This window comes from Doryrhamphus excisus, chromosome 5, assembly GCF_030265055.1.
Source record: "Doryrhamphus excisus isolate RoL2022-K1 chromosome 5, RoL_Dexc_1.0, whole genome shotgun sequence".
NCBI classification, from domain to species: domain Eukaryota; kingdom Metazoa; phylum Chordata; class Actinopteri; order Syngnathiformes; family Syngnathidae; genus Doryrhamphus; species Doryrhamphus excisus.
The window spans coordinates 9,037,169-9,064,332 of record NC_080470.1 but is presented as its reverse complement, the minus strand read 5'-3'; the positions used below and the strand labels follow the sequence as shown (position 1 = coordinate 9,064,332).

The following is a 27,164-nucleotide window of genomic DNA, read 5'->3' as shown; positions in this document are numbered from 1 at the left end:
TTGTGTTCTCATTTTGGCTCTGTTTTTATTTATTTATTACCTAAAAAAAAGAAAATGTTCTATCACAAGTCACACTGAAATGTATTGCTTAAGAAAAAAATATATTCGTATATATTTTCTTTTTTTTCCTGTTTTGTTTCTGTTGTATTTCCACCCAAAAAAAAATCCAGACACAAGCAAAGAGCTGCTGCCTCTTATTTCTGCCCCCCTCGATTTAAGAAAAAAAATGCCACAAAGAAAATACATAATTCACAGTTACCATTTTGGTTTCATAAATTAATACAGTCACACATGTGCTACACCGGTCTAGAGCTAGAACATTGGTAAAATTGTATTCTTGAATCCGGTTCAGTATCAATAGTTAGCTACAAGAATGAACTTAAAACAACTTGTGATCATGTGTCTTCTCTGTAATGCTCTCTCTCTTTTTGTGTCAATTTCACAGACATGAGGCACACAGAGTATAGCTGATACATATATAAAAAGAAATAAATAGAATTTGACAAAAAGGGTCCAGGTCAATTGTCCTTTTTTGTTATGTTGGGGGCGGGGAAGGAAGTGCATGTCGTCCTCACAGGACCGTTTTTTTTTTTTTTTTTTGCAGCCATGAGGGAGAAGAGTGAGGCCAGGGAAATCGGGACAATATTTGAGGAAAATTTTTGAATGGGCGACTAATACTACAGTCATGTTCATGGATGAACGGAAAGAAACCTGACACAGTGAGGGCAACATTTTAAGGCACAGAAGCCTTGACATAATAGAGACTCCACCAGCTAGAAAGCACTAAAACAACAGATGCCCCCTGACAAAAAAAAAATGGTGCCTTGATGACAAACTGACACAGAAAAACAAAAAACACCCCTTTTTGTCCCCATTTTTTCAATGAAAGGTAAGGCCACTTAAAAAAAAAAGTTCACCCAAAAAAAAAAGTAATCTCTCACTGCAATCTCTTGGGAGTGCAATCGTTGGCGGGTCGGCCACAAAATCTGACATTTTTTTCCAAGTCCCTGCCAGTGCGTCTTAACAGTTCCTAGGTGGGATAGCCTTTGAGAGGATGAAGAAGTTCAACAACAGGAATGTTCTTAACTTCATCTGTCATGTTTTTTAAATCCACCCAACACACACATAAAAATAAAAATGACAAAAACCTTACCGACAAACAGCAGCATTGTTTTTTTTTTCAATTTTCTTCAGAAATTCATGCACGTCCCCCCCTCTTTTTCTCGATTCCATCCCAGAAAAACATGCAAAGAACACTCTTCCCCGCTATTATTTGTTTTTTCCTGTCATTTTTTTTAAAAGTGTGTAGCAGCAAAAAACTGTGAAAAGGCCGAACCTGATATGTTCATGCATTGTCCTGGTGGAGGCACTGGGTAACTGATCACAAGTCATATCGTCATTGGTAGGAGGATTGAATTGGTGACAAAAATCTATTGGGGGGGGCAGAGTATTCCAACTCGATTTACACCCTAAGTCATCACACACCCTAATAATAATAAATCTTTGCCAATTGTCACATGTATGTACACAATCTATGAGCCAGTAAGATTCAGGAGCCACGCATCATCAATGAATGTTAATCATAATGATAGCTGCTTTTGGAAAACAGCAGAATATAAATAAAAATAGATTTTTTTTCTCATATTAAATGTAATATTTGTTTTGTAAAATCCCCCACTAAAGCACTTTCTGTTAATCATCTATACTATTAACAGGGTTTTCCAAACTTAAGGGACCCAAATTGAGTCAATTTTTTATCAAGTTGCAAATTTTCACTTTTTGATGTCATCTTTTGGGTTCATTATCATGTTTATTGACGGTACATGGCAATATATTGATTAGGAATTCAGTAGACACAACTCAACATGACCGAAAAAGGAGACATCCCGTCTCCATGCCTCAACAGTTCCCGATCGTTTGTTCACTTCCTGTGTTCAACATGTACCAGGTTATTATTGTCAAATGGGGGGGAAAGTGGAATAGTATACGTCTATATATGATACATTTTTGTAATTATGGCTGGAAAAGTTTGGGAAACCCCACCCTATGTCGCTGAGGTCAATCAATATGTCCATATTAGGCTCCGCCTCCTTTTTGCACATACTTAAAAAATCCAAAGGTCATGTGCAAAATCCACATTGAACTGTTCTATATGAAAACCTGAATGCTTGGTGAACAATGCTACATTTGTATTCTTTTATAAAATAGTAAGTTTTCAAACAAAAAGAAACAACAACAGCAACAACATCAACAACAACAATAACAACGACAAAAAGAAGTTTAACCACCCTGTAACAGGTCAGAACCAGACTGCTGCTGCTGCTGCTGCTTGGTGAGTTTGTGAGAATGCCCGTCGCAAATAATCCGATAAAGTTTGTCGGGGTTTTGTGAGGAGAACACTGAGGCATCTGGTGCTTGTGTCCTGCTTGAAAGTCCAGCATGGAGCTCTTCGTCCTTGTCCAGAGTGCGCTTCATCACACACATAAACACAAAAAGTAAAAATACCACCACCAACACCACCCAGGGAGTTCCGCTATATGCTCAAAGTGAAGGTATCGTGAGACCTTATGAGAGAAGTCCTATTCCAGTCCAAGCATAAGACAAAGTCCAGTCAAGGATTTAAGTCTACAAATGGCGAGCGGTTGATCGTCCATCATCAATGCGCAATCCTGCCACATATATCCTCATTTGGAAATTCAACCCTTCCCTCTCAGGCCATGACAAACTCGGACTTCAAGTCAGCCTTAACGTCGGGCTTCCACACGGAGTCGTCAAAGTCCAGGTCCAGGGAGCCCTCGCTGGACATGCTGCTGTTGCTGTTGCTGCGTCCCGCCTTGCGGTTGGGCAGCCACTGGTAAGGGCCGCGCTGATCCCGACGAGCCTTCCTGCGCAGTCGCTTCTGCTGCATCAGCAGCTGCAGGCGCTCCACCTTACAGCGGGTGGCACGGTTCTCTGTCTGACGGACGCGGTCACCTGGACGGGGTAGGGGGAGGACAACGTCAGTCAATACACGCAACTGAGTCAAAATGGGAATGATTTTAAGAAAGGGATCCGTTTGGGTACCAATGGTACTACTTTTGACTTTCATTATGAACCTGTAATGTTAAAAAAACAAAATATTGTAGTGTATTGTCATACACAAAACTATAACCTCACTCTGAACATTTATAATTTGAAATAGTGATTTAGTGAAATAGCTAATTATTATGAAATGAATGAAAACGTCTTCCTCTTTCTTATGGGTCGCCAAAGCAAATCAATCTCCTCCATCCAACCCTGTCTTCTCTCACACCAACTACCCTCATGTCCTCCGTCACTACATCCATAAAGCTCCTCTTTGATCTTCCTCAACAACTCCGACCTGGCAACTCTAAACGCAGCATCCTTCTACCAATATATTCACTATCTCTCCTCTGGGCATGTCCCAACCATCTCAGTCTGGCCTCTCTGACTTTATCTCCAAGGCCTCTAACATGTAATGTCCCTCTGATGTACTCGTTCCTGATCCTATCCATCCTGGTCACTCCCAATGAGAACCTCAGCATCCTCATCTCTGCTACTTCCAGTTCTGCTTCCTGTCTTTTCCTCAGTGCCACTGTCTCTAGACCAAACAACATGGCTGGTCTCACCACAGTTTTGTGTACCTTTCCTTTCATTTTAGCTAAAACTCTTCTATCACACATGACGCCTGACACTTTTCTCCACCCGTCCCATCCTGCCTGCACAAGCTTCTTCGCCTCCTTTTCACAATCTCCATTGTTCTGGACTGCTGGCCCCAAGTACTTAAAATTCTCCACCTTCTGTGTCTCTTCTCCCTGTAACCTCACTCTTCCATTTGGGTCCCTCTCATTCACACACATATACTCCGTCTTGCTGCGGCTGATCTTTATTCCTCTCCTTTCCAGGACAAACCTCCATTCTTTTAGCATCTCCTCCACCCTTTCCCTACTCTCACTCACAAATCACAATGTCATCTACAAACAATGAAAAAAATTTCTGTTATATGCTGCTATGTGTTTTTCTATGGGACCCCTTAGGTAGGGTTGGAGAGGTACTATACAGTACTGCAAACACCATATTTACAGCTGCCAATTTGGAGTTGATTCCATTTCTTCTTAAATTCAGGGCTCAGAAGGCAGGAAGGCAGTGCAACCACAATCTATTAGCCAGCTCCATTAGTATCTGTCTGGGAATGAAATAATGAAATAAAAGCCTCCAATGTCGATAAAGGCGAGCGGGCCCTCTCTACTAGTACGTGCACAAAGGCTCTGATACGCATTGGAGCCCCTCACGTATTTGCACGTATAAACACATACACACATGCACACAGCAGCAGTAGCTTTTAAAGTGGATCGATGGCAAATTAAAAAGACCTATTGATTAAACCTTAGCTCTAGTGCAGCCATCCATCTCTGAGCCCAGGACAACGCTATTGGCTTTCAATAGAAAATGCAAGCGAATGGAAATTGTACACGGAGAGGAAAGGAGAGACAGGGGGAGATTGGGTTTTTCGTCTATTTTTTCCATCCTTTATGGCTTCCTATTCTCAGCTCATTGACCCAACAACCCCCCCCCCCCCTCCCGTCTTCATTTCACCCCTCCTCCCAAGAGCCACCGTTGGGGCAGTGGGAAGAAGGGGACTGCATAGAGGAGGAGGATGGAAGGCAGGGGTTAAGGAATTCCTCCCCCAGGGGCGAGTGGAGGAAAGGACTGAGGGAGAGGGCGGAGGGTAAAGAATAGGCTGTAGGTGGCAGTTTTCCCCAATCGATTGCGCCCTCCTTGCTCTGCCCCCACCACCCCTATCGGAATGATGTGGGGCTTTAATTATCTTTCCCTCCCTTTCCTTATCCCTTCCTAGAAATGCAAACCGCTGTTAATGTTAGGCATTGTTGTATGATAGACATCAGCAAGGACGTGCACCAACAAGGGTGTCCTTAATAGTAGGAGGGGTCTTCTAGATTTGGGTCATTGTTCCATTGCCTCAGCTCAATCCTTACACACTGCAGCAAGGCTTTGTTCCCTCTACGGTCCAGAACCACCACCCTTATCCATTGTGTGTTAATATGGCACACCTTGCACACCCAATCAACAAAACATCCTCACTTCTATTGAGAGCGTGTCTATGTTCCAGGGTGTACTCACACTACACTACACTATGCTTGGGCACACTTGACACCTAAAGGCTGGTTTGTTTGTATGGTGCGAGTACTCTGATCCATTTTCAAGCTCTGTCCACTTCTCTGGCTCCAGTATGCTTGGAAGAAGTGAGTGGGCCTGGAGTCATATAATTAATGTGCTTGCTTCCCACCAATAATTAATGATAACTGCCACCTTGCATCATAGAAATAAATTAGACACATTGCAGTGTGAGTACAGGACAGCAGGGGACAGGAGAAGAAATAGGAATTGCACCAAGCCCAGTGTGAGTGTATCCTACAAAACAGTTTGATGGTGCAGTAGGAGGTCTAAGGCCTTTTTAGCTTGGCAAGTGCTTTGGGAATGTGCTTGGAGCAACACCAAAATGAGTGTGTGTGTGTGCGCGTGGTCATTCATCAGCGTCACTACCGGAGCCCTGGGCGGCTGGGCCGGACACAGCTGGCCACAGGGATCTCCAGTCTATGTTTATGACAGTAGGGCTATTATTAGTGCTGGCTGAGAGGGACAGACCATGCGCATACAACTCATACACGCATGCAGGCAGGGAGGCTGGCCCGGAGCCTCACTGTAGAGTTCTGACGTTAGCACAATAACCTTGGAGGACCCAGAGACAGAAAGAAAAATGGTTAGGACTCACAGAAAGTGAATGGAAGATAAGATAAACAATTGTTTGTTTCTACTTCTTAGGCCCTGTGGAAGCCCGGGAGGCTGAGCGCAAAGAAAGGAGGTGATGTATGAATAATCGATGTGTCAGTCAGCTTTCCTTGCCTTTCAGCCCAACCCAGCAACAAGACCACGGGTAGGAGGAGGGGTAGGAGAAATGGGTGGTGAGGGTAGAGTGTACAGGACACAACATGGAGGAAGGTGCTGCTTTTATTATTAATGGCGCAAAGATTTTATTTTTGTACTTGTAAAATATTCACAAACATGCCAATTATTGTACTAAATACAATTAACAATTTACATGTCACATATGGTACTATGTTTCAGCAATTTTAAATAAGGTCCCACAACAGTGTAATGGCCTTGATTCTGGAATTTGGACAATTTCTTTGCTAAAAGTAAGCAGTAGGTCTGTAGGTTTAATGCTAATGAGCTGTGTGTGTCCAGAAGAAGCATGATTGGGCACCTTATCCACTTTTTACAGACACATTAATGCTTCAGTCGCAACAGTAGCTTGTGTTATTATCATGATTTTGATTATATGATGATTATTCATTCATTCATTCATTCAGTTTCTACCACTTATCCTCAGGAGAGTCACAGGCGTGCTGGAGCCTAGCTGTCTTTGGGCGAGAGGCGGGGTATACCCTGGACTGGTCGCCAGCCAATCACAGGGCACATATAGACAAACAACCATTCACACTCACATTCATACCTATGGACAATTTGGAGTTGCCAATTAACTGAACATTTACGTTTTTGTGAGTGTGGGCGGAAACCGGAGTACCCGGCGAAAACTCACGCACGCAGAGAGAGAACATTCAAACGCCACACAAAGATGGCCGAACGGGAATCGCACCCACATCTGTGTGGCTTGCACGCAAACAACTCCTCCACCGTGCAGCCTAATTAATTCATATAGTTTTCAAAAAGCGTGATAGAGTGAAGTTGGGAAATTCGTACCGCGATGTGTCGAGAGACGACTGCACACCGTAACTCTGCACATCCAAAGTAACAGAAGATGTCTTATGTCACACAGAAGAATGGGACAGGAGAACACAAAGTGCTAACATTACAGTCACATTTGTCAGCAACATCATGCCAAGCTCGACTATTTGCTGAAGAAAAGCAAATACATCTGGAGATGACTAGAGGATAGTTGTCATGTTGGTGGAGTTTTATTTAAAATGTGCAGTTAAGGCGGAGGTGGTATCATGTGTCCATGAGAATGGAGGCTTTTGCATTATTACATCATGTAGATTTGGGAACTTCCAAATGAATCATGTTTGCCCCTTTTCTGTCAACAGTGAGGGAGACAATGGGGACATAATGAGGAGGGACCAAGCATTAACGTGGCTGTAGGTTCTCAGTCATCCACCAAAGGCACTTTAACAACAAAGAAGTCCACTTGCCTTTCATTGAACTTCAGTGGACATGTGCATTAGTTACCAAAATCATTAAAACTACTGACCATGATTTCACATTCAGAAACAATCGAAGGAATGACTTTAACATGACATTCTGTGCAGCCACCTGGGAAAAACAAAGTAGCCCGGCGCCATCAAACAGCTATAACCAGCCAAATCGGACTGACTGCCGATCAAACTGGTGGCTAAAAATGAGCGTTGTGACAGCCAGTGAAAGGGCGCTGACAACCCTGCAGGGACACACGCTCTTCAATGACTTTTAAGACTTCATTTGCATTCTCCCTTGCTCTCCTTGTCGACAATGAAAGGGCACCTGATGTGCTTGACTGGCTTTTCGCTCGATAGCGCTGTTACTGTGTCACCAACAGGGGCTGCACGTGTGAGAAAAGCCTTAGCAGCGGATAACGGGTGGCGGCAAGGGTTTAAATTCTACCTCACCCTACCCTTCTCGTTTGGTTTGCCAAGGACGCTAACGTGACCTGACAAATCTAAAGGGGACGAGTGGGGGCCAGGGGGTGAAGTGATCCGGAAGGCGGGAGGGAACAAGAGCTTATTCTGTGTTGAACTAAGGCAGCTGCAGTGGGAGGAGGACTAAAAGGCAGCCCCTATAATCCCACAGCCCTCCCTTTCCTCTGCCCCACAATGGCCCAGCCTGGTGTCCTCTATGCAGCCCCTGTCCCCTACACAATGGTTTCAACTGGGGGGAAGGGAGGGGCTAGAGGGAGGTACACCCTTCTCAGTAATGGAATTTATCTAACAATCAAGCCTGAGTCCAGAGATGAAAAATCCTCAAACTCAGCAGTACCATTCAAAACCAAGCTTTTAACCAGGCAGCCCGAGTGTGTCAAGCTTTTTTATTTACGCTTGTCTTACCCACCGTCTGTTCCCCCTTTACTCTTTTGCACATGAACTTGCAGTAGAAAAGGGTAAAGGCTCTCTGGAGACGGCCAAGCTATGTGACATTTTCAAGAGGCTGTCTCAAGTATAAGTGCATGTACACATATTCACTGGTTAGTGGCTTTGAATGGAGGAAGGCCTCTGCAAAGTAGAGTTAAGCCTCGGTGTTAAGTCCCCGTAGATCCTTCATCAGGTGTCGGCTGATAAGGTTGTCCAGGAGCACTTAGGCTGCACTCACGGGTCTCAAGTATTTTCTGTCATGCCACCCTTCAAGGGACAGAAATGTTTTCACGCCACCCCGATTTGAAATACGAGAGAAACTGATCACATCTTTTTATTTATCTGGACTTTACAGACTGGACTTGAAACTGAAACAGGGAAAATGCACGTTGAGTACTATAAATGTGTACATGTTGGCAGGTCTGCACTAACATTGAAAGTACTTTGCATTCTTTAGGACTTTCTGGGAAGGAGTGGGCTGGACCAGAATGGTTGATATTATTATTATGAAAATAAAGCACAACATACTATTTTCTGTAATAATGTTTTTTGGCAGGGATGCCTTCTCCATCTTCATGTCCATCCATCTCTGTCACGCTGTTGACAGTAAATAATACATTTTAAATGAATTTAAACAGGGAGGCGCCAGGAAGAGCAAAATATGGTAGTTTTGTTGGTGAAAACAGGAGACTTGACAGCTATGACGTGTGTGTGCCGTGCCCTAGCCCATCACTTTCAATCGTGACAGAGGGCAGGAAGTGTGTCGTGCTTGGGCGCAGATGAGTGCACATACACTCGCTGAGTATGATTGGCCTAATCTGAGTACGCCCTTTGCCATGGGCTTCCTTAGAACATCAGGCGGAAATGTCCACAATGAGACCAGCGTTCTTTGTTGTCTCAGTGGACTTGTTTAGTTGAGATGAGGAAGTTGGACCGAGGACTATTAAGTAAAAAAAAAAACAGAGGGCAAGAAATTCTTTTTGTGTTGGCTGTTGAACGGGAATTAACACCCAGATGATGAATGGAGGGTTAGTGTTGTGGTTTTAACAATGCCCCCCCTGCCGAATAAATCTATTTAAAGGCCAACTGAACACAGAGAATGTACAGTATTGATGCACAACACAGACATGGAAAAAGACGGACGGGAGACTGAATGGGAGGAAGACGGACAGATGGATTTAACAGGCGAGGCTGTTTTTGGACAGGGGGAAGAGGGATGACGGGGAGGGATAGTGTGGGTTGCTGAGTGCAGTGCAGATGTAGAGACAGAACAAGCGTGAGGGTGGGAGTGAGAGAAAGGTCCTCCCTAAGTTATGAAAATAAGATTGTGTTGTTCCAACTGTTCAGGGGACACTTGAAAAGGCACAAGGGGGTGACAAAGATGGGGATGCAAGTAAGCTACTATAAATGAACCTCTATTCTCTTCAAACATTCAACATGACTCAATGACACCTCGAGACTCTGCTGGTATGTCATCAAATATCCTCCACAAGACGGAAGGAGGCCACGGGAAGACAACATTGTGTCTTTTAGTTCATGTTTCTTTCAGGAAAAATAAAATGTTTGGTCAAGTGTGACTGTGACCATTCGATGCACCAAGACCACTTGAGAGATGGGTCTTGGTCCACTTGCAAGTGAACTTTGCTGTGGTTTGGATAATCGGAACTCAAATTCGAATACTACATGGGTCAGTGATAAAATGACAGCAAAAAGCATAAAGAAATGACAATATATAAGACAAAATTCATTGGCATTTTAAGACTTGCAATCTAGTGTCTCCAGCAAAAAGTAATCTGAACTTCAGCAGCACCAGTAAACCACTACCAGCCCAGCCCTCAGGCGTGGGCATATTCAGTCCCAACTAGCCTCCGTCATCTTCAAGCCTCTCTTTAAGAGGTCTAATCTAGTCTAAACATAGCCTAGCCTCTGGGGTTGAAGGGGTAAACCTATCTCCTCGGTGCACATAAACAATGCTGCGTGACAAGTGACGCCTGACAGAACAGGTCTGGAGAAGCTTGTGTTGCAAGCAACTCAACTTGCCATCATCTGCCTCAACACAAGATACTGCAGTAACTGCTGTGGTTGTTTAATATGACTTCACTTCTTTCTTTAGGTTACAAGCGTGACAAAAGGAATCAGTGTATTTGTAAGTTTGTATTTGTAAGTCACTCACCAGGTGGCTTGCACATGCGGATCTGGCTCTGGCACTGCACCAGCGGATGAAGCGTCGCCGCGGGGCTGCCAGCGGGTACCGAGGTAGCTTTGGCAGAGAGACCCGTCATGCCGGCGACTGGGGGCGAAGATGGCGGCGGGGACGGGGACGGCGAGTTGGGTGTGCCACACTGGGTTTGGTAGCGGAGCTGGGTGAGGGATGGAGGCATGCCCTGGTAGTGGCGCGTGGCACTCAGGAGGTCGTTGAGGATCTGAAGGATGGTACCTATATCCCGTCTGGGACGCCCGCTGCTGTCCTGACAGTTTGGGTGCAAAGTGCCTGAGAAGGATGAAAGGGAGAGAAAGCTAAATAAAGCACAAGTCGAGCGGCTGGATCTCAAAGTGTATGTTTATAGCAGCAGCAGCAGCTGTCGCACTAAATCGCACCTGAAAAGGTCCCTGAAAAGACTCCGGGAGCGTGGTTAACAAAGCTCTCAATGATGGCGCCAGGTTTACGGGAGCGTGCCGATGAGCTGGTGCCAGTAGTGGGGCTGTTGGTGCTGCAGGTAGCCTGGGAAAATTGGAGGTGAGTTAATCAGCATGCATAAAACAGGTTTGAGATTTGAGACAGGTTTTCTTACATCTTCTCAACGGACAATTCTATACTGTACATATTAAACTTGGATATACTTTAGAATCAGGGTACAACAGTATACATTTACTGAAAGTGATTCATCACAACCATTATTGCCGAAATAGCTGGGAACACAAAGGGGTCCACCTCACAGTAAACATGTAGAAAGTGTCAATATTTAGTGTCAGCACCACTGTTATCTAGCAATTCCTTCATTCTCTTTTGCATGGAATTCACTAGAGCTGTAAAGGTGGATGCCCCGGGTGCTCTATTGAGTTCCGGTCTGGAAGAGATATGTATACTTGGCTATTCCATCTCCTTAAGCTTCCCCACCAAGGTACTTGTGATCTAGGAGATGTGTTTGGGCTCTTTAATCATGTAGTCAAAGTTGTACAGCCCAGTTTCTAAGAATGCATGTGTTGGAATTCACGTGTCCTTCAAAAAACTGCAGCTCCCCAGTGCAGGGAGCACTCGTGCAACCCCAGATCGTGACACTACCTCCACGTTTGATGTAGGCAAGACACAATCATCACTGTACTCACTTGTTGGCTGTTTTGACTCAAGCTGTACACTGATTACTCTGATGTATATCATAATTTGTATAATCGTCTCTGACGAAGTTCTAAAACTAGCTTTTGTGAGACACTGTATACAAATATATACATACATACAAACACACATACATACTGTATGTAGATATAAATGAACGTTCAATGCCATTTTGGACCTTGTAAGTGACATTTACGTCAAAGGTTTACAAGAACTACAGTGGAAGAAATAAGATAGGAGTGTCACCCTATGCCCCAAAAATGACAAGCTATGGAGTTACCATAAATGTGGACCGGACTAAACTTAGCAACCCCAAGCAACTAATTTGACATTTGAGAATGTAATTCTGTGGGGGGGTGTTCCTATGTGTGTGCATCAAGCTTGTAAAGGCTAATGAGAGAGAAAGAGAGACATTTGCCCTTTACATCACTCCTAATCCAGACCTGTATTTCCAGTGCTGTTGACACAGCAACTGTTTCAACAGTAAACAATCAACTTGTGTTGCATCTTGGGGCCATTTCTTTCAATGAAGCCGGCGTTTTGGTGTGATCTAACTGGCTTTTATATGTAAACAAGTGGTGAGAAACCTATGGCACCCGGAGTCGTATACAGTATACGGTCTGCCAGAGGATTTAGTTTGGCCCGCTGTGCACTTTCAAAGGCAAAAACAACCTCAGGGAAGACTGTAATTCTGATAACATATATGAATAAATATTTGTTTGACGGATGCAACTTGTAGCACTCAACAATAAAAAGCAGGACTTACCTCAGGGCACAAAACAGGGGCTACAGGGCTGGCTCGGCCGACATCGTGGCTGGGCTGGCCTGAAGAAGGCTGGTGATAGTGGTGGTGATGATGATGAAGGTGATGGGGAGGAGAGCGGAAAGCATGCACCTGGCGCGGGGAGTGGGAGGGAGGCGGCGGAGGGGTGGCGGTGCTGCAGTGTGGAGTGGAGGAGGAGGAGGGAGACTGGTGGTACATGGGGGGTAGCTGCTGGTGGTGTGTCGAGGGAAGGGGGAAGGTGCTCGAGGATGAGGGAGTGGAGTGTGGATGATGAGGGTGGAGGTGATGGGTGGACTGTGGGAGGGGGGCGCACAGCTGTCCTGTGGGCTGGCTTGCCGCAGTGTCCGAGTTTCCCCGCGTGATAAGGTGCCTGTGCTGGAGCTGTGGCCCACCCGACTGCTGCGCCGCTAACTGGAGCTGGACGAACATCATGTGATCGCCTACTCGCAATGCCAGGGTGAGGGGGGAGCGGCCGGACAGGAAGTCACTGACCTGGAGGTGGAGAAAAGATTTGATTAGCCATATAAAGCAAGCCAGAGACCCAGTTTTGACTGCAGTGCTACATTACAACGCCTTTCAGAGGAGTACACACTAATTTTGTTATTATGACCCATACATCTTGCAATAACAAAAGAGACCATTTTTACACTAGAGGAGAATGAAGGCAGTAAGAAAACAAACGGCTGCACCAAAGCAGAGACTGTGAAGCTAAGGCAACAACAACAGAGTACTCTAATGTTTGCGTTTGTGATTACTTTTGTCAATTTTGGTTGTGTATCCTAAAATGTTACAATAACCAAGATACTCAATCAATAAGCAGCCAGTAGTTTACATCATCTATGGAGTGTCAGTTCAGCATGACTGACTAGAAATAGTACCTGTTATATAGTCACTACTAATGTGTTTCTATTGGCAGAAGTTGAAAGTACACATATATTGTGCAATGAAATGAAGGAAAATATCTTACAATGTAAAAAAGTAAAAACTAGCAAAATTTTACTTGAGAGGACGAAGGCAGCAAGGGAGCCTGTGAAGCTAAACTGAGGCTTTATTTTACTCACTTAACAGCACACTTGGAACCCAAGAAAGATGATAAATGATACCTGCTTGTACCTGCCTAGCGAGGAAGAGGCAAAAGTACCTTTAGAACGTTCATGCTAACAAGACCGTTTGCGATAAAACAACTTCACTTGCAGAGGAAATCAGTGAAGCTCCCCCGCGCTTTGACTTCCTCCTCTTTAAATGAACAGTGGACAGCCGTTGAAGAGCAAACAACAGAGCTTTGACCTCCTACTCATGGAGACACAGACGCAATCCGCATTAGGCCCATCGTGCAATCAATCACCATTCTGTAAAACTGGGCTATTTACATCAGCTGCATGAAGCCGACTATTGGACAACACACACAACAGAGCCCACTCTCACTCGCCTCCCACCGTCCTTGGGCTTGCTCTTAGTCAGCAGTGTCATTCAGTCCAAGGGGGACAAAAGCCACCCTTCCATTGGCTTTACGCCTAAAAAAATCACCCCAGCGTCCAGGAAACACACCCCGCCCGCCTCATACACACACAGAATGGACGATTGTCTTCAGCGGATATGGAAGGGATGCCCATTTTTGGAGCAACAAGAACTAAATGGGTGTGTGAAGTGGGAGGGATGAGGAGATTTCACTGGACACACAAGAATGAGACACCGGACTTGTCACAACTTGGCTGGAGGATTCTCACTAAACAACAAGAGTTTTGTTGTCCCCCTGTCTTTGCGTGCACGCTACTCTGCTGCGTTCTATATCATGTGTACACAACACAGTGTGAGTCACTCAGGGGTCACACTAAGCTTCCTTGGGGACACAAAGTTAGCACTAGCAAATACAAAGTGACACCTCTGTCTAAAGGAGTTTCAACATTACTATCACAACAGTGCAGCTTGGTAAGGGGCGGGGATCGGTAGACACAGTAATTTGTGACATTTGCGTCAATCAAAATAAGCATTTTTTATTGTAATTTCAGATATTTGATGTATTTGTAATGTACAACAGATGAATTTCTCACTTTCTCAAGACTTTTTCACCAGGGTATTTAAATCTTTGAATCAAGGAGCTCAGCCCTCAATCACTCTCCCTTCTCAGCTGCTTATTTATTTCTCTATCGACCGTCGTCTCCCTATTGCCAGGGTGACCTTTGCACATCGGTATCGACATGGGCGTGCAACAAAATAAGAGGAAGAGAAGCAGATGAAGGCACAAAGATGATCTAATTTCAACATCTATTGTAAATAAATACAGAAGGAAGGCAGCTATTTAAAAAAAAAAGCAAGAGACAGAATCAGAAACTCAGCACTTTGGGAGTGCAAACGTGGCCTATCAGTCTGTTGTTGATACAATCCACACCCCGCCCTGTGATTACACGGTTGTGGTAAAGACGACAAACCCAGCAGGCCCCAGGCTGGGTGTGAAGCAGGGTTGGGCGCTTCACATCAGAAAGATCTTGGGAAGGACATTAAAAGGAAGCCTGGGTGACCCGAGAGACAAGGTGCAGTGTTTGCTAGCCCCCCAAAAACCCTGAGGGAGGGTGTCAAAGCTCTGTGTTTAGTTAAAGGGAGGCTGGGAGATTGGGTGGAACCCTCGTGAGAAGTCTCTCAACTAATGCTGTGTGAATTTATACTGTATAACAATCCCTTGTTCTATCGCAGATGGATGTTAGATAAGAACAGTGACTCTTGGTTTATATGAGTGCAACTTCTTCAACGTAGTTGTCATATACGACTATCCAAGATACAGAGTTACTCTCAAGAGAAGCCACATTCAAACATTTGTATGCTGTGTGAGAAGCCATAATACAAAGCAGCTTTCAAGCAGATCAAATCCAGATTGCGCATAATTACATTTCTCCCAGTTCTCATTACATTAGGTTGTAAAGTTGTTGATCTCACAAACCAGTTTATTTAAAAAAAAACAAAAAGCTAGTTCATTATTGATTTTTTTCTGATGATAATATTGTGTTTTCATCTCAATAAGTAAAACAAACTGTGTCAAAACAATCCCTGTTTAAAGAGACCTCCAACATGACTAATGACTGTAGCAAATGTATATAGTGTCTTGCTGGACAAAAATAAGTATTTTCACCGTGATTTCAGGTATTTCGACAGGTGAGCGGCTTCATCCGAACTAGAACACGACTGCAAGAGACAGCTCTACCCTTCCTCCATCCTCCCTTGTGAGGCTTCCCTCTCTCCACCCTCCTGTCCCACCCCTCCAAGCCTCTATCCTCTTTTCTCTGGCACAAAGCTGCTCAGTTGTTCATGAATGTCAGCTCCCTCTATCCCCCCCCTCTCTCTTTTTCCCCCCACTCTTGCTTATCTCTGCTGCCGTACTTCGCTTAGTGTGCAGAGGAAGAACGACTGCAAATGAGTTCCTTGAACCACAGGGACCCCAATAAATAAAACTGTCAGCCAGAGATGTCGAAAGAAAAAAAAAAGAGAGAGAAGGAGCCAGAGGCGCATCCTCACTGAATATTTCATCACTACTACCACCAATACTCCATGACACCCTGCCCCCACTGCCTGCAATCCCCCCTTCTCTTACCATCTTCCCCTCCTCCCTTCCTCCTCCTCCTCTTCTCGCTGCCCCTTATCATCACACTCTTCCCCCACCATCCATCCCTGCATGGCAACCAAAGCCTCCCACTAAACAAAATACCACTACCTGGCTAATCGTGTGTCTCTTTGCATAGCACAGTTGCCTCCCTCGCTACTCTCCTACTCTTGAGTCTCTCAAAAGAAACCACTACATATTTTTTTAAAAGGTTTGGAATTCAAGTGTCCTAAGAGGAGCACCAGTAGGGGGGAGGGGGGTTTCAGACATGCCTAGAAGCTCTCTTTTGTTTGCCTGTGATGTTCCAGAAAGCGCTATCTGGTGTTTGTCCTGACGTCATTGCTAGCCTCAGCCGCATCGCCTCTCTTGGCTGGGGCTCCTGAGAGCAGACAGGCATGTTTGGACTGGAGCTGAGCTGCGAGCTGAGAGACCTCTGGGGAATCATTCACTAGCCAGCCAGGTCGACAGCACTCCAGAAACCCCCCCTCCCTCCATTTCTAGTACACACACTCTTAACAGACACCCCCATCCCCTTGTTTCCCCCATTCGTCCGTCTGGAAGAGGCTTGTTGCTACACGATCGCTCTCGCCAATCTGGCCGCTGGCAGGCTCTATCATCCTCCCATCCCTCAGGAAACAAGGGCCCCATTTCACATTTCAGGTGTTCCGCTCTCTCGACTCCTCAAGCTGCTCCACACCTGAAGATTAACTGCATGGTTTATCATTCAACCGCAGTCTAGATTACAGTAGTTGGCATACAGCCTGTTATTTCACCACCTTACAAATCAGACTTTATCTAAAGAAAAAGGTTGCAGTGTGTGTGTGTGTGCAATGTGAGACCCTTTTTGTGAGTCAGACAGTTTGCAAAACATTTTAACTTAAGCAAGCAAATTGACTTTATGAGTCAATGGTGGCAAAATATCCAACAGTAGTGGGTAAAGGCCTGACTACTGAGCCTTGACGGGATGTCGTGAGCTGCGTAGTAGCGCATGAGTGTCAAGGTTCTGGTATTTATGCCAAGTGTTAAGAGCAGAAGACCAGTTTTTAACAAAAAACTGCGGAAAAGGTTGACATTTTTGTTTATTGTTCATACCAAAAGCCCCCTTTTTGGAAAGTAAAAGGCTGATATCCGATTACCTTTAACCTTGCTTAGAGTTCAGTTTTTGCAGCACACAAATGGTACTACAAGTGTCCGGTCATTGTTGTTGTTGCGTGACGCATTAAGCACATGCCCAGACTAAACTCTGAAGACCCATGTGCACTGGACTAGAAGTCTAGTCATGTTCTCTACCACGAGATCTGATTCTAGTTTGCAAAACAGCTTTGTGGTATAAACAAGAACCCAGAATGACATAGTTAGTTAAAAACTAATATGCACACAACACTTGACCTACGTGAAAGGATTACGAGCAAGCTCCTGAAAAAAAATCACACTACGGTTTTTCAATTCTCTAACTACAAAAATATGACATTTAAAAAGAAGGAATCCTACTTTGTAGAAAGCCACTTACTATGGTCTGGAACCAATTAACCATGATAAACGAGGGATTGCTGTATACGATTACTATATTACTGTATACTCAATTGGCGGCGTACATTGTTTGACAAAAGTCACGTCTCCAAAACAACATGAAGTCTTCTGAGTCATACGTGTAAGACTGTTTCCATGGCAGAATTTATACTAGCTGGCATTCTATCATCTGAGATGTAATGAAGATAATATAAATAGAAAAAGTCAAGACTTTGTTCCTAAACGGCATTCACACATGACCAAACAAACCGTACTAGCAGAGCAAACAGACTGGAGTTCACTTTAACCGAACCAAGTGTGAAAATACAAGACAGAAATCATTCAGGCATTAAAAGATAAAGTGCTGTAAGTGTAAATGTGCAGAGAACCCTGAGGGAAACTCCTCATTATTGCACTTCATAAATAAATTGTGTATTAGCCCGAGTCTTTTGACACCCACACAATAAGCCTAATTTATCTCATTAGACTTGGTAGTGACCATCAAACTCGTGATATTCCTGTCTCTGGTACCCCCCCCTCTTGGTCACGATGCTTGCTACTTGAATCATAAAAGGTCAATGTCGCAGAGGAGGGAATTACAAAACAATGGTGGTCACGACTCATAGATGGAGAAATTGTTCTCCACTTGCCACGGGAGAAAAGGCATAAAAAAAAATATACATACACACAATGAATGAATAATTAAATCCCCAACCCCCATGCAAACATGCCTTACACCCCTTGCCCACCTACTCCTTTTCTCCTACTGTGCATTTATACATCACAAAGGGTGGGATTACACAGGTGCAAAAACACTATGTGATCATCTTATTAACGCTATTTACATGAGCAGCGGGTCTCGTCACCATTTCTTTTATCAATTTCAATCATTTAGGTAACAAAAACAAGGCAAATTACCATTCTAAAAGAACTTTTAAAAATGCACATGCATATAAAAAGCATTCAATTGCATTGAGTGGCACTGGCCCTCTTCTATCTCCTTAATCCAATTATAATGATTTCCAGTAGTGTCAATGCTGACGATTTGCTAGCATCCAGACGAGGTGCATGACCGAAATGAGAAACATTAATGACGCCTTGCAAAGAACTGCACAATCTTTCTAAGCTAATATTCTTCTGGCTCAATATGTGCACTCATGCCTTAACAGCTTTCATAAACAAAGGGGTGTAAGGGTGACCCCAAAAAGGTGCCTATTCACAGATTTTCCCAGACACAATAGCAATGATCCCTGTGGAGGAGGAAGTGCAGAAGAATGAGGGACAGGAGGCGCTAGCAAATGTGAGAGGGGAAAGTAGGTCAGCTATGTAACAGCGTACTCCTTAGGGATGCTGGCAAAAATGCCCCCCACCAAAAAAAAAAAACATGGCCTCCTCCCGAAAGCAATCTGTTAGCGTTCATGGCAAAATTTGTCAATCCACAGCCCGCTGAGGCTTGCTTAAGCCGAGGCAGAGGCATCGATTCAAGGTGGGTATAGCTGACGCCAGTGGAAGATGAAAGTGGATGGTGCAGGGGGGGCAAACGTTGTCAGTTGGTCCGGCTTGGTTGGTGTGTGCTTCAAGACAAAGAGGCTGCATGCGGGGGAAGGGCAGTTGGGGGCGGTGATGCCTGCCCGCATTGCCTGGTTGGGTTTTATTCATCAATGTGCATCAATGAGCAAATAGTCCCCAGTGTTCAGAGAGGGACACATAATCCTTCTCTTTCTGTCAAATGTCAAGATCAATAGGTGGGAGAGACTGCCAACAAACGTCCCACCCCAAAATACTGCTTTTGCTGTACAATCAAGACCAATCCTCTTATACATACTGCATATGCCTTCAATTCTGCACTCTTGCCAGGATACATATCTGTAAGATGTACACACACTAACCGTATACCGTTAATGATGGGGTTTTGATGGCGGGGTGGGGCGGGATGGTTAGCTGGGAGGTGGCAGATGATTTTAATCTCAGTCAATATGCTTTTAATTGATGGGGTAGCGCTAGTGTGTTTTATATTTTCCTTGGTACCAGAGTGTTTTTAGTTTATTTCAGTTTTATTTAGTTGGGTACTTTAACAAATAACGCAAGCCCTCTCCACGATATTCTTATATGCATGTACATACATATCCATGCCAAACACTTACCTGATGATAACACATAACATGGCTGGCTACAATACTACTATTATAGTATACTCTATGTGGGCAGTGGGAGGTTATACAAAGTTTGGGTGGGATTCATACAGGCGAGCTTCTCTGGCTAACATATCTAACAACCGCCATCTCTGCGCCAACACAAAACACACACATACATACATTTCCCCCCTTAGGCTATTTTGGGGAGATATGGTGATATCAGCTATCGTGTCAGGCACTTTTAAGAGCTAAGTGCATTGATTGATTTTTGATAGCGCCGGCGTTAAAGGAGAAGAGGAAAAGGGTGGTGGTGTGGTGTAGGAGGGGGGGTCAAATGAGCAAAAGCTTTTCTATTTTCCAATCAAATCTTGCAGCGATCTATAATCGTGCCGTTGCGCTTCATGAATTATAAAGTGGAATCAATTCCTTTGGATAAAAAACTCTACTAATGCAGCTGAATGCCTTTATTGTATGTAACCTGTTACCCAACTATCACTATGACTCAACTGACCCCCCCTCCCACTGTGCTATTGTTATTGGTTTTGCAATGAAGCTGAGCATGGCAGTAATGTAGCAAAAGAAATTCCCGAAAATACTTGCATGCATGACCGCTAATGCATCAAAGAGGAAAAATAAAGACAAGGGTGAGCATACAGTCTAGTCTACGATGATGCATCACCTGACAGTAACTGATGACAGCTCTGCAAAAAGATGCAACGGTTGATAGGCTACTGCTTAAAAGTACAAGCTCCCATCCACTTATACATACAAACACCTACACATACTGTATGACGACTTTTTCAGTGTGCTATAAAGGTACAGCACTCACCAGGGTTTTCACGAAGGGGGGGAGGAAAACGGAGTACCCAAAGAAAACCCACGCATGCACGGGGAGAAAATGCTAACTCTGTCCAAGCAGGGAATCGAACCCAAATCTCGTAGTGGTGTGTCTGTACAGTATATGGATTTAAATTTTAATTTGACTTACTACAGTTTACTACATATTTTCCAAACCTACACCTTAAACCACAAAGGTTTCCATATTAAGGCCCAAAATGTGAGCGTTAAGATGACCTAAGACAACGGTTTTTGCAATTTCAGGATAAAAATGGTGACGCATGTAGTGTCTCATTACAAAATCAGCCTCACCATCTACTGCTCACTCGGTAAGTGAAACACTGATGAGTCTGTGTGCATTGCATGGTTATGCAATCTGCAGAAAAGGAAGTTGATGCGAGTGTTTCCTACGTCACGCTTCTGTCTCTGTGTGCGTCCAACCTCGCTCCAAGCCATCGATCCACCGCGTTTGGTGAGTCATACGCGACCGCGGCTAAAAGGCACACAGGCATTTTCGGCAGAGTCCGCTGTATAGCGGTTTCACTGTAAGTGCAGGATGTCGGCCCACCACTCGGGCTTTCAGGAAGCCACGAGTTAACGCAAGAGCGAGAAGGCTGTCATCTGATGAGCCGGCGCTGGGTTTATGAGTGAGTGAGGCATGTGGCCCAAGCACACTTCCTGGAAACTTGCCTGAGAATGTGTATGTGTGTACGTGTGTGTGTGTGCATGTGAGTGTGAGATGAAAGCAGAGCAGTAGAAGTGCTTCCATATCTAAACTATTGCAGATGTTACTAGGCTCTAGGACGGTGTTTCTTTGTTATATCTTAGCACATCACACTGGCAAGGCTTGGTTAAGAGGCTGAGATTAGACAGGGAAAAGAAGCTTGTGCAGCCTGCTCATCCTATCGTCTGTCTTTAGCTCTGCATCTACTAAGCTACCAAACCATATAGCATTCACACTACTTCCTTGAATCAGTTTTATACCAATTCTAGTTTGTTCCATCTAGTTCAGTGCAGCTAATTTGGCCAGGTTAGAAAACAATAATCAAATTAGTTTGTTTTGAGTTGAGAAAGCTAACCAAATTTGAGTCAACCAAATGTGAGCCTAACCGGCATAATAAATAAATGTGAATATGAGTGCACATACAATCATTAATGGCAGACAATTGTTGTTTACCTCTTTGCAACCAATGAGAACAGAGACCAAGGTTTCTTACATGATGTGGAACTAACAGAATATTAATGGATTGCAAACTATAAATACATGAAAAGTCTATGATACACGTGTGTGTACGCATGTGAAAGATGCAATCACATTTACTATGTAGCATATTGTTGGGCAGGTTGGGCACTCCTGCATGTTTCTGTGCTTGGTCAATTGTAAATAAAACACTTTAGCCATCAAGTGTGTCCAAACATGGCACAAATTACCAAGTGTGAGTGTGGCCTTAAGAAAGCAGCAAAGATTCTTACCTGAGTTTCCGTTAAACTCTCCAAAGCTTGCATTACTGATTGCTCGGGTCTTGATGCTTGAGACTGCAGAAGACAGAGATAGAGTTTTGGATACTGCATACCACGCAAACCAGTCAGCTAGAAATAATCCAGACGTTGAGCATCCTCACCATTAATCCTGCTTCGACGGTCGGAACGAGTGTTAACTTGCTCCCATTGGAGATGCCAAGATCCTGGAGTTTGCCTGAACTTAGTCTCCTGCAGGTTTAAAAAGGATAATTAGCCTCTGCTGACAATATCTCTCCTCACATACACACACAGCCGGCGGGGGGTGGTGGGGGGGGGGGGGGGGTGGATACTGATCGGGCTGTCATATTTCAAATGCAAGTATACAGAGAGGCTCTGACAATTGTGGAAAAGGTGGTTAGTTTACGACACATTCATCACATTAACTTTCCATTGCCTTGCATGTGACAATGCAATACACATGCAACGCCTGCGACAGGCATCTGACTGAAAAAGCTGACGTTACCCAAGTCTCACCCTGATGAACAAAGACCCCTAATGCGGACTTGCTAGCTTGTCTGCAGTTTAGTTAAGTGTGTGTGTGTCTGTTGGTGGTGGTGGGGGTAGTTTTAAAGGGTGATGTGATTTAGTTAGTGATTACAATAGAAATAGAACAGGAGTAGGGGGGTTGAAAACAAAGTACTGTTTGCATACTCAAAAGCCCCACCTCCATCGCTCCCCTCACTTTTTGTTTTTTGCACCTGTGCTAACCTTGCCTTCATTTAGTCATTGTATCACTGCAACTTTATGGTTTCAGCTCATTTTGAATGATAAAAGCCACTACTGCCCATCCAGGTGGAGCCACCCTACTGTGCTATGTAGTACTCCCAGAAACTCATGCCTGATATTTAGCTTACGTTACACATCAATCATAAGTCATATATGAACTATATCGATGGGACCAAGCACCACCTCAAAACTATTTTGCCCCACATACCATCACTGGTACCAGTGCCACTGTTTGAGAATCAATGCTTGACGCAATACCTATAAATCGCCACCATGTGACCATATAATCCTCCAAACACAAACTGAGCATTTTTACTTTATTTCGGTTTTCATTATGTTAGCTCATGTTAGAACTTTTTCTGGAACTTGCATTACCAGCGGCACTTATACCCCAGTTTGAGAATCAAGGAACTACGCTGAGTAAGATCTGCCCCGTTAGTCACTGTATGAGTCACACCATGCAATTCCTTATTCATAAAGGTGGGGAGGGGGGGGGGGGGGGGGCTTAATCAATGCATCATCAATACTCTCTCCCAGTGACCGCTGCCTTGTCCCCTGTGCATCATTGCAACACCACCAAGCCTCCTTCTCCACTCAATGAGCACAATATTAGGAACACACATGAAATAATGACTAATGTCCAAAACCAGAGCCACAACAATAAACACAGTGTTCAGTGAATAACACAAAAACAGTGAATAATAATAAATAATGCAGCTTTTTACAGTGCAATATGGATTCATTAACATGTGTTGATTGCATTTGTATGCAGTTCAACGGCAGCAAAATGGACAATTAATATCGATACAATACTTTGGAACTTCATTTTTTTTAGGTTTGAATATTGATAATGTTCAAATTCAGTTTTGCCAACTAAAGCATTGGACATGATCAGATTTGATTATGTACCTAATGTTGTCACACATTGTATGCCTATATACCGCACTGAATGTTAAATTATGTATAGAAACACAAATACAGTCTGACTCACGTTTCTTTGTGCAGCAAGGCGAGCCTCTCTTTGGGTACTTTCAGTCGCTGCGACAGCCTTCTCTTCAACCCGTCCACTGTCTCCTCCTGGGGCAGCGAGAGCTCAAAGCGGGTGCCGGTGGTGGAGTGAATGTGCAGGTTCATGGAGGGCTCAGCGGGGGCGGCAGCCTCGCACGTCGAAGACGAAGCACCGCGGCTGGTGCAGCTCCGGGTGCTGGGATGCTGGTCCATCCGATAACCTGTGGTCGGAGGAGGAAACAGAGGGGAATGGTATGGAAGGCGAGTCAGGGACGATCCGATCCGTGGCGAGTGTCCGTGCGAGGTTCGATTTCAGAGGAGCGAGGTGATCAAAATAAAGTATCCCCAGATGAGAGTCAACTGTAAGGCTGTTTCTTGTTTTGTCCAAAAAGGCAAAATGCTACATCGATGGGTGAATGCATGCAAAAAATGCAGCCAAGGGAAGGCGTGTCCTTTCCAAAATCATATACATATATATATACACACACACATAAAAATGTGTATGTATATATATGTATATATATATTCCTTAGCTTCGTACCTACGCAGGCTCCCGTGCAATAAAGCGACAATGAGCCTTGTCACATTAAACTATCCAGAAGATAGGGTAAAAAGCCACGCCCTCCCCTTCCCCACCCAGTTGGACCAATCACAGGAGAGCTCATTCAGGACGCCAACATTGTGAACCAATAGGAGGGCGAGGTGTACACCCACGTGGAGGGTGATAAAGTTAAAGCCATTCATAATAAATAGCAGCCCAGACGTAGAAGAAGGAAATCATGTGAGCCTCAGTATTTTTAACCCTTAAGACATCCTCTGAATCACTCACACATTGGACACTAACATAACAAAATGTCAGCTTTCCAAAATCTGCTGTAAAGATGGCATGTAATATTTTCCACTTTAAACAACATTTAAAAGTACAGAAAATACATTTCAAGGTGTATGTAATCATTAGTAGCAGTATTATTATTATCATTATTCAAGGGGAAAAATGTCAGATTCCCAGAGGCATACCTTTTTCTACGATAAAAGTCAAACATTTAAAACTACTCCAGCCTGAAATATACATTACATGTATTTATTATATTTTGGCAATTTTAAAACTCACTGACTTAATATAAGAAATACAAAGCTAAAGTGAAACCACAGGAACACTGTTTTTGTATCTATACACACCATTATCTAGGGTTGATGCAATATATTGGAATCGAACTATTGTGATGTATTACTTTACAATGAATTAGCTACAAGCTAAGTCAGTGGTCTCCAACCAGTAGCTCGGGAGCTACCAATAGCTGGCCAAAGGTTAATTATTATAGTCACTTATATTATTATAGTCACTTAGTCATTATGCCTCTATTGAATGACAAATTACCACACAATAGCATAAAGACAATGACCTAAAGTACAATTTAAATGTTGCAAATATCTCAAATCTCCTTTCTTTTTGTTGAAATAGCTATAATAGTGCTGAGAGAAACCTGCAGATGAACACTTTTTGTTTGTTGATGTTTTTGTATAAAATGTGCATGTGGGTATACCAACATTGTCCATGTTCTGGTAAAACAAGCTTATTAAGTTTGTTTTTGTTGAAATAAGCTATGAAACTACTGTAAATGTTACAAAAACCAGTAGCCCTGACCTAAGCCACACACCTATTATAGTCAGAAAACACTCTTAAGTTGTGACATTTTACTGCATGCTTTGAATGGGAAAAAGTAGCTCCATCTAGTGGACATATAAAACAATTGTAACTTGAAAGCCAGAAGTCCAAATTGAAATCTTAATATTAGTTTATGTTAAGATAAATGTCACTTTTGATGGGTCACTTTTTGCCATGAGGTGTCGCTTTTTTGTGTAGCACTAATTTAAGGACCAGAGACAAACATCCTCTGGCAAATGTCACCTGTACTCATGCAACACAACAACAAAATGACTTGTACATATAAAAATCAATGACATAAAATGTCCATAGGAACCCTTAACGTTATACCTGGCGCATCCAAGGTCTGTTTTAATTTACCTTCTATACCAATACATTTATGGCAGCAAATCAAAATAAACATTTGCCCAGACAAAGAGGCGTCATGTGAAAAAAAAGATTGTCATCCAGTTTATGTTGTGCAACACAATTCAACAGGCATCTCTTTCTGTCTCTCTCTCACACACACACACACACACACACATCTCCAAACAAGTGATGTCTTGTTAGGTCAGTTCCACAAATAGATTCACTACAGTTGACATTAGTTGGTCCGGAGGGGCTTCCCGGCTATAAATATGAACCAGGACCGACCACCTTTGGATATGCTCTAATCAAGGAGTGTGAGGTTTGCTTTAAATGTGTACGCCAGAAGGCTGCAAATAAGTGCTGACGCCATCCTCCCTCTCCCACTGACCTCAGCAACAATTCCTGAGTTGTATGCAAATGACCATCTCTCTTCAGGAAGAAGAAATACTTTTTACAGAAAAATCTAAATTAATTGCATATTTAAAAACTGAATAAAATAGAATTATATTATTTAATCATAATATGTAAATGTATCTTTTAATAAAACATTGCATTGTTTTGCTGCAAATATTTATTTGGTGTGTTTTTGGCTTTTAATGGGGCACTTTTTTTCCCTTTAAAAGACCTCCACCGCCCCCTAGTGGCCACAAAGGAACCTTTCACAGACAATAACCAACAGTTGACTCAGTTTTTGTGTCATATAACACAACACAATTAATGCAAAATACAGTATATGCACCTTTGTCAATTTAAAGACTCCCTGATGAATTATATTAGCACAATATGATTTACTGTAAATTAAAAGTTATCGTTTCAATCAACAAGCTACTAATTACAGTATTTTTTTTTTTACAGTAACAGCCAGATAGTCACATTTAGTCGATAAGGGCCAACATGTCCACACAATCACACGGACTTCCTCGACAACATGCTTTTTTATTATTGTCACCAATCAGTATGCTGTAGCTGTAACAACACAGTAGAGCACTATTGGACTCCTCCAAAAACAAAAGCCATAGAATTCTTATCATGAATTATTATGTACAAATAATACAAATCTATGCTTACCGATGACTGTGGCGAAAACAGTGAAGCTTCGCGTGCAAGTGTGCCGATGTCCAGTCTGTTCCCCCAGTTTTGGCATGAACCGGACACACCTCCAAAAAAAATCAATAAAGAAATGCAATGATAGATCCACAAAATGTCGCTCCTTTTCGGTTCAAAGCTATCCGCTCACCGGCGTCTCCCTCTCGGTCACAAGAGGTGTAGGTGAGGCGCCTCTTAATAGACTTCTCGGGTGTGATGGGTGGAGATACGCGTTGGTCGTATGTCATCCAGTGATTTAAGGTAGCCTGTCCTCCAAGAACCACCGTCACTTTATCTTTTCGCGTGAGTCGATAGCAAAGAATGTTTAAAAAATGAAATAAAACAAAAACAGAAACTAGATCCCGGTGTCCTAAATCAGGCGAAAGTGTCTAATCATTACACAAGTGGTGTGGAAAGAGCAGGAGTACAAAATGAACAAAGTGTGTTCCTTACGACCTTAAAAAAGAGCAAACT

At 43.5% G+C, this 27,164-nt stretch overlaps 1 protein-coding gene across 1 annotated transcript; it reads right to left on the bottom strand.

Annotated features, from left to right (window-relative positions):
* On the bottom strand, positions 1 to 27,164 carry midn (midnolin). Its single transcript, XM_058073141.1, has 9 exons — positions 26,842 to 27,164; positions 26,673 to 26,761; positions 23,574 to 23,811; positions 21,958 to 22,045; positions 21,809 to 21,871; positions 12,245 to 12,754; positions 10,743 to 10,866; positions 10,318 to 10,635; positions 1 to 2,973 (listed from the first exon to the last, which is right to left on the bottom strand). Exons 2-9 carry the CDS (start codon positions 26,746 to 26,748, stop codon positions 2,711 to 2,713), a joined length of 1,680 nt encoding a protein of 559 aa, XP_057929124.1. The 5' UTR covers positions 26,749 to 26,761; positions 26,842 to 27,164; the 3' UTR covers positions 1 to 2,710.

Coding starts and splice junctions, on each gene's coding strand:
- midn (XM_058073141.1), bottom strand. CDS start 26,748: ATGCCAAAACTGGGGGAACAGACTGGACATCGGCACACTTGCACGCGA. Junction 23,812..26,672: donor TGTTTTCGCCACAGTCATCG/GTAAGCATAGAT, acceptor CTCCGACCACAG/GTTATCGGATGGACCAGCAT. Junction 10,867..12,244: donor CCCCTGTTTTGTGCCCTGAG/GTAAGTCCTGCT, acceptor CAATTTTCCCAG/GCTACCTGCAGCACCAACAG.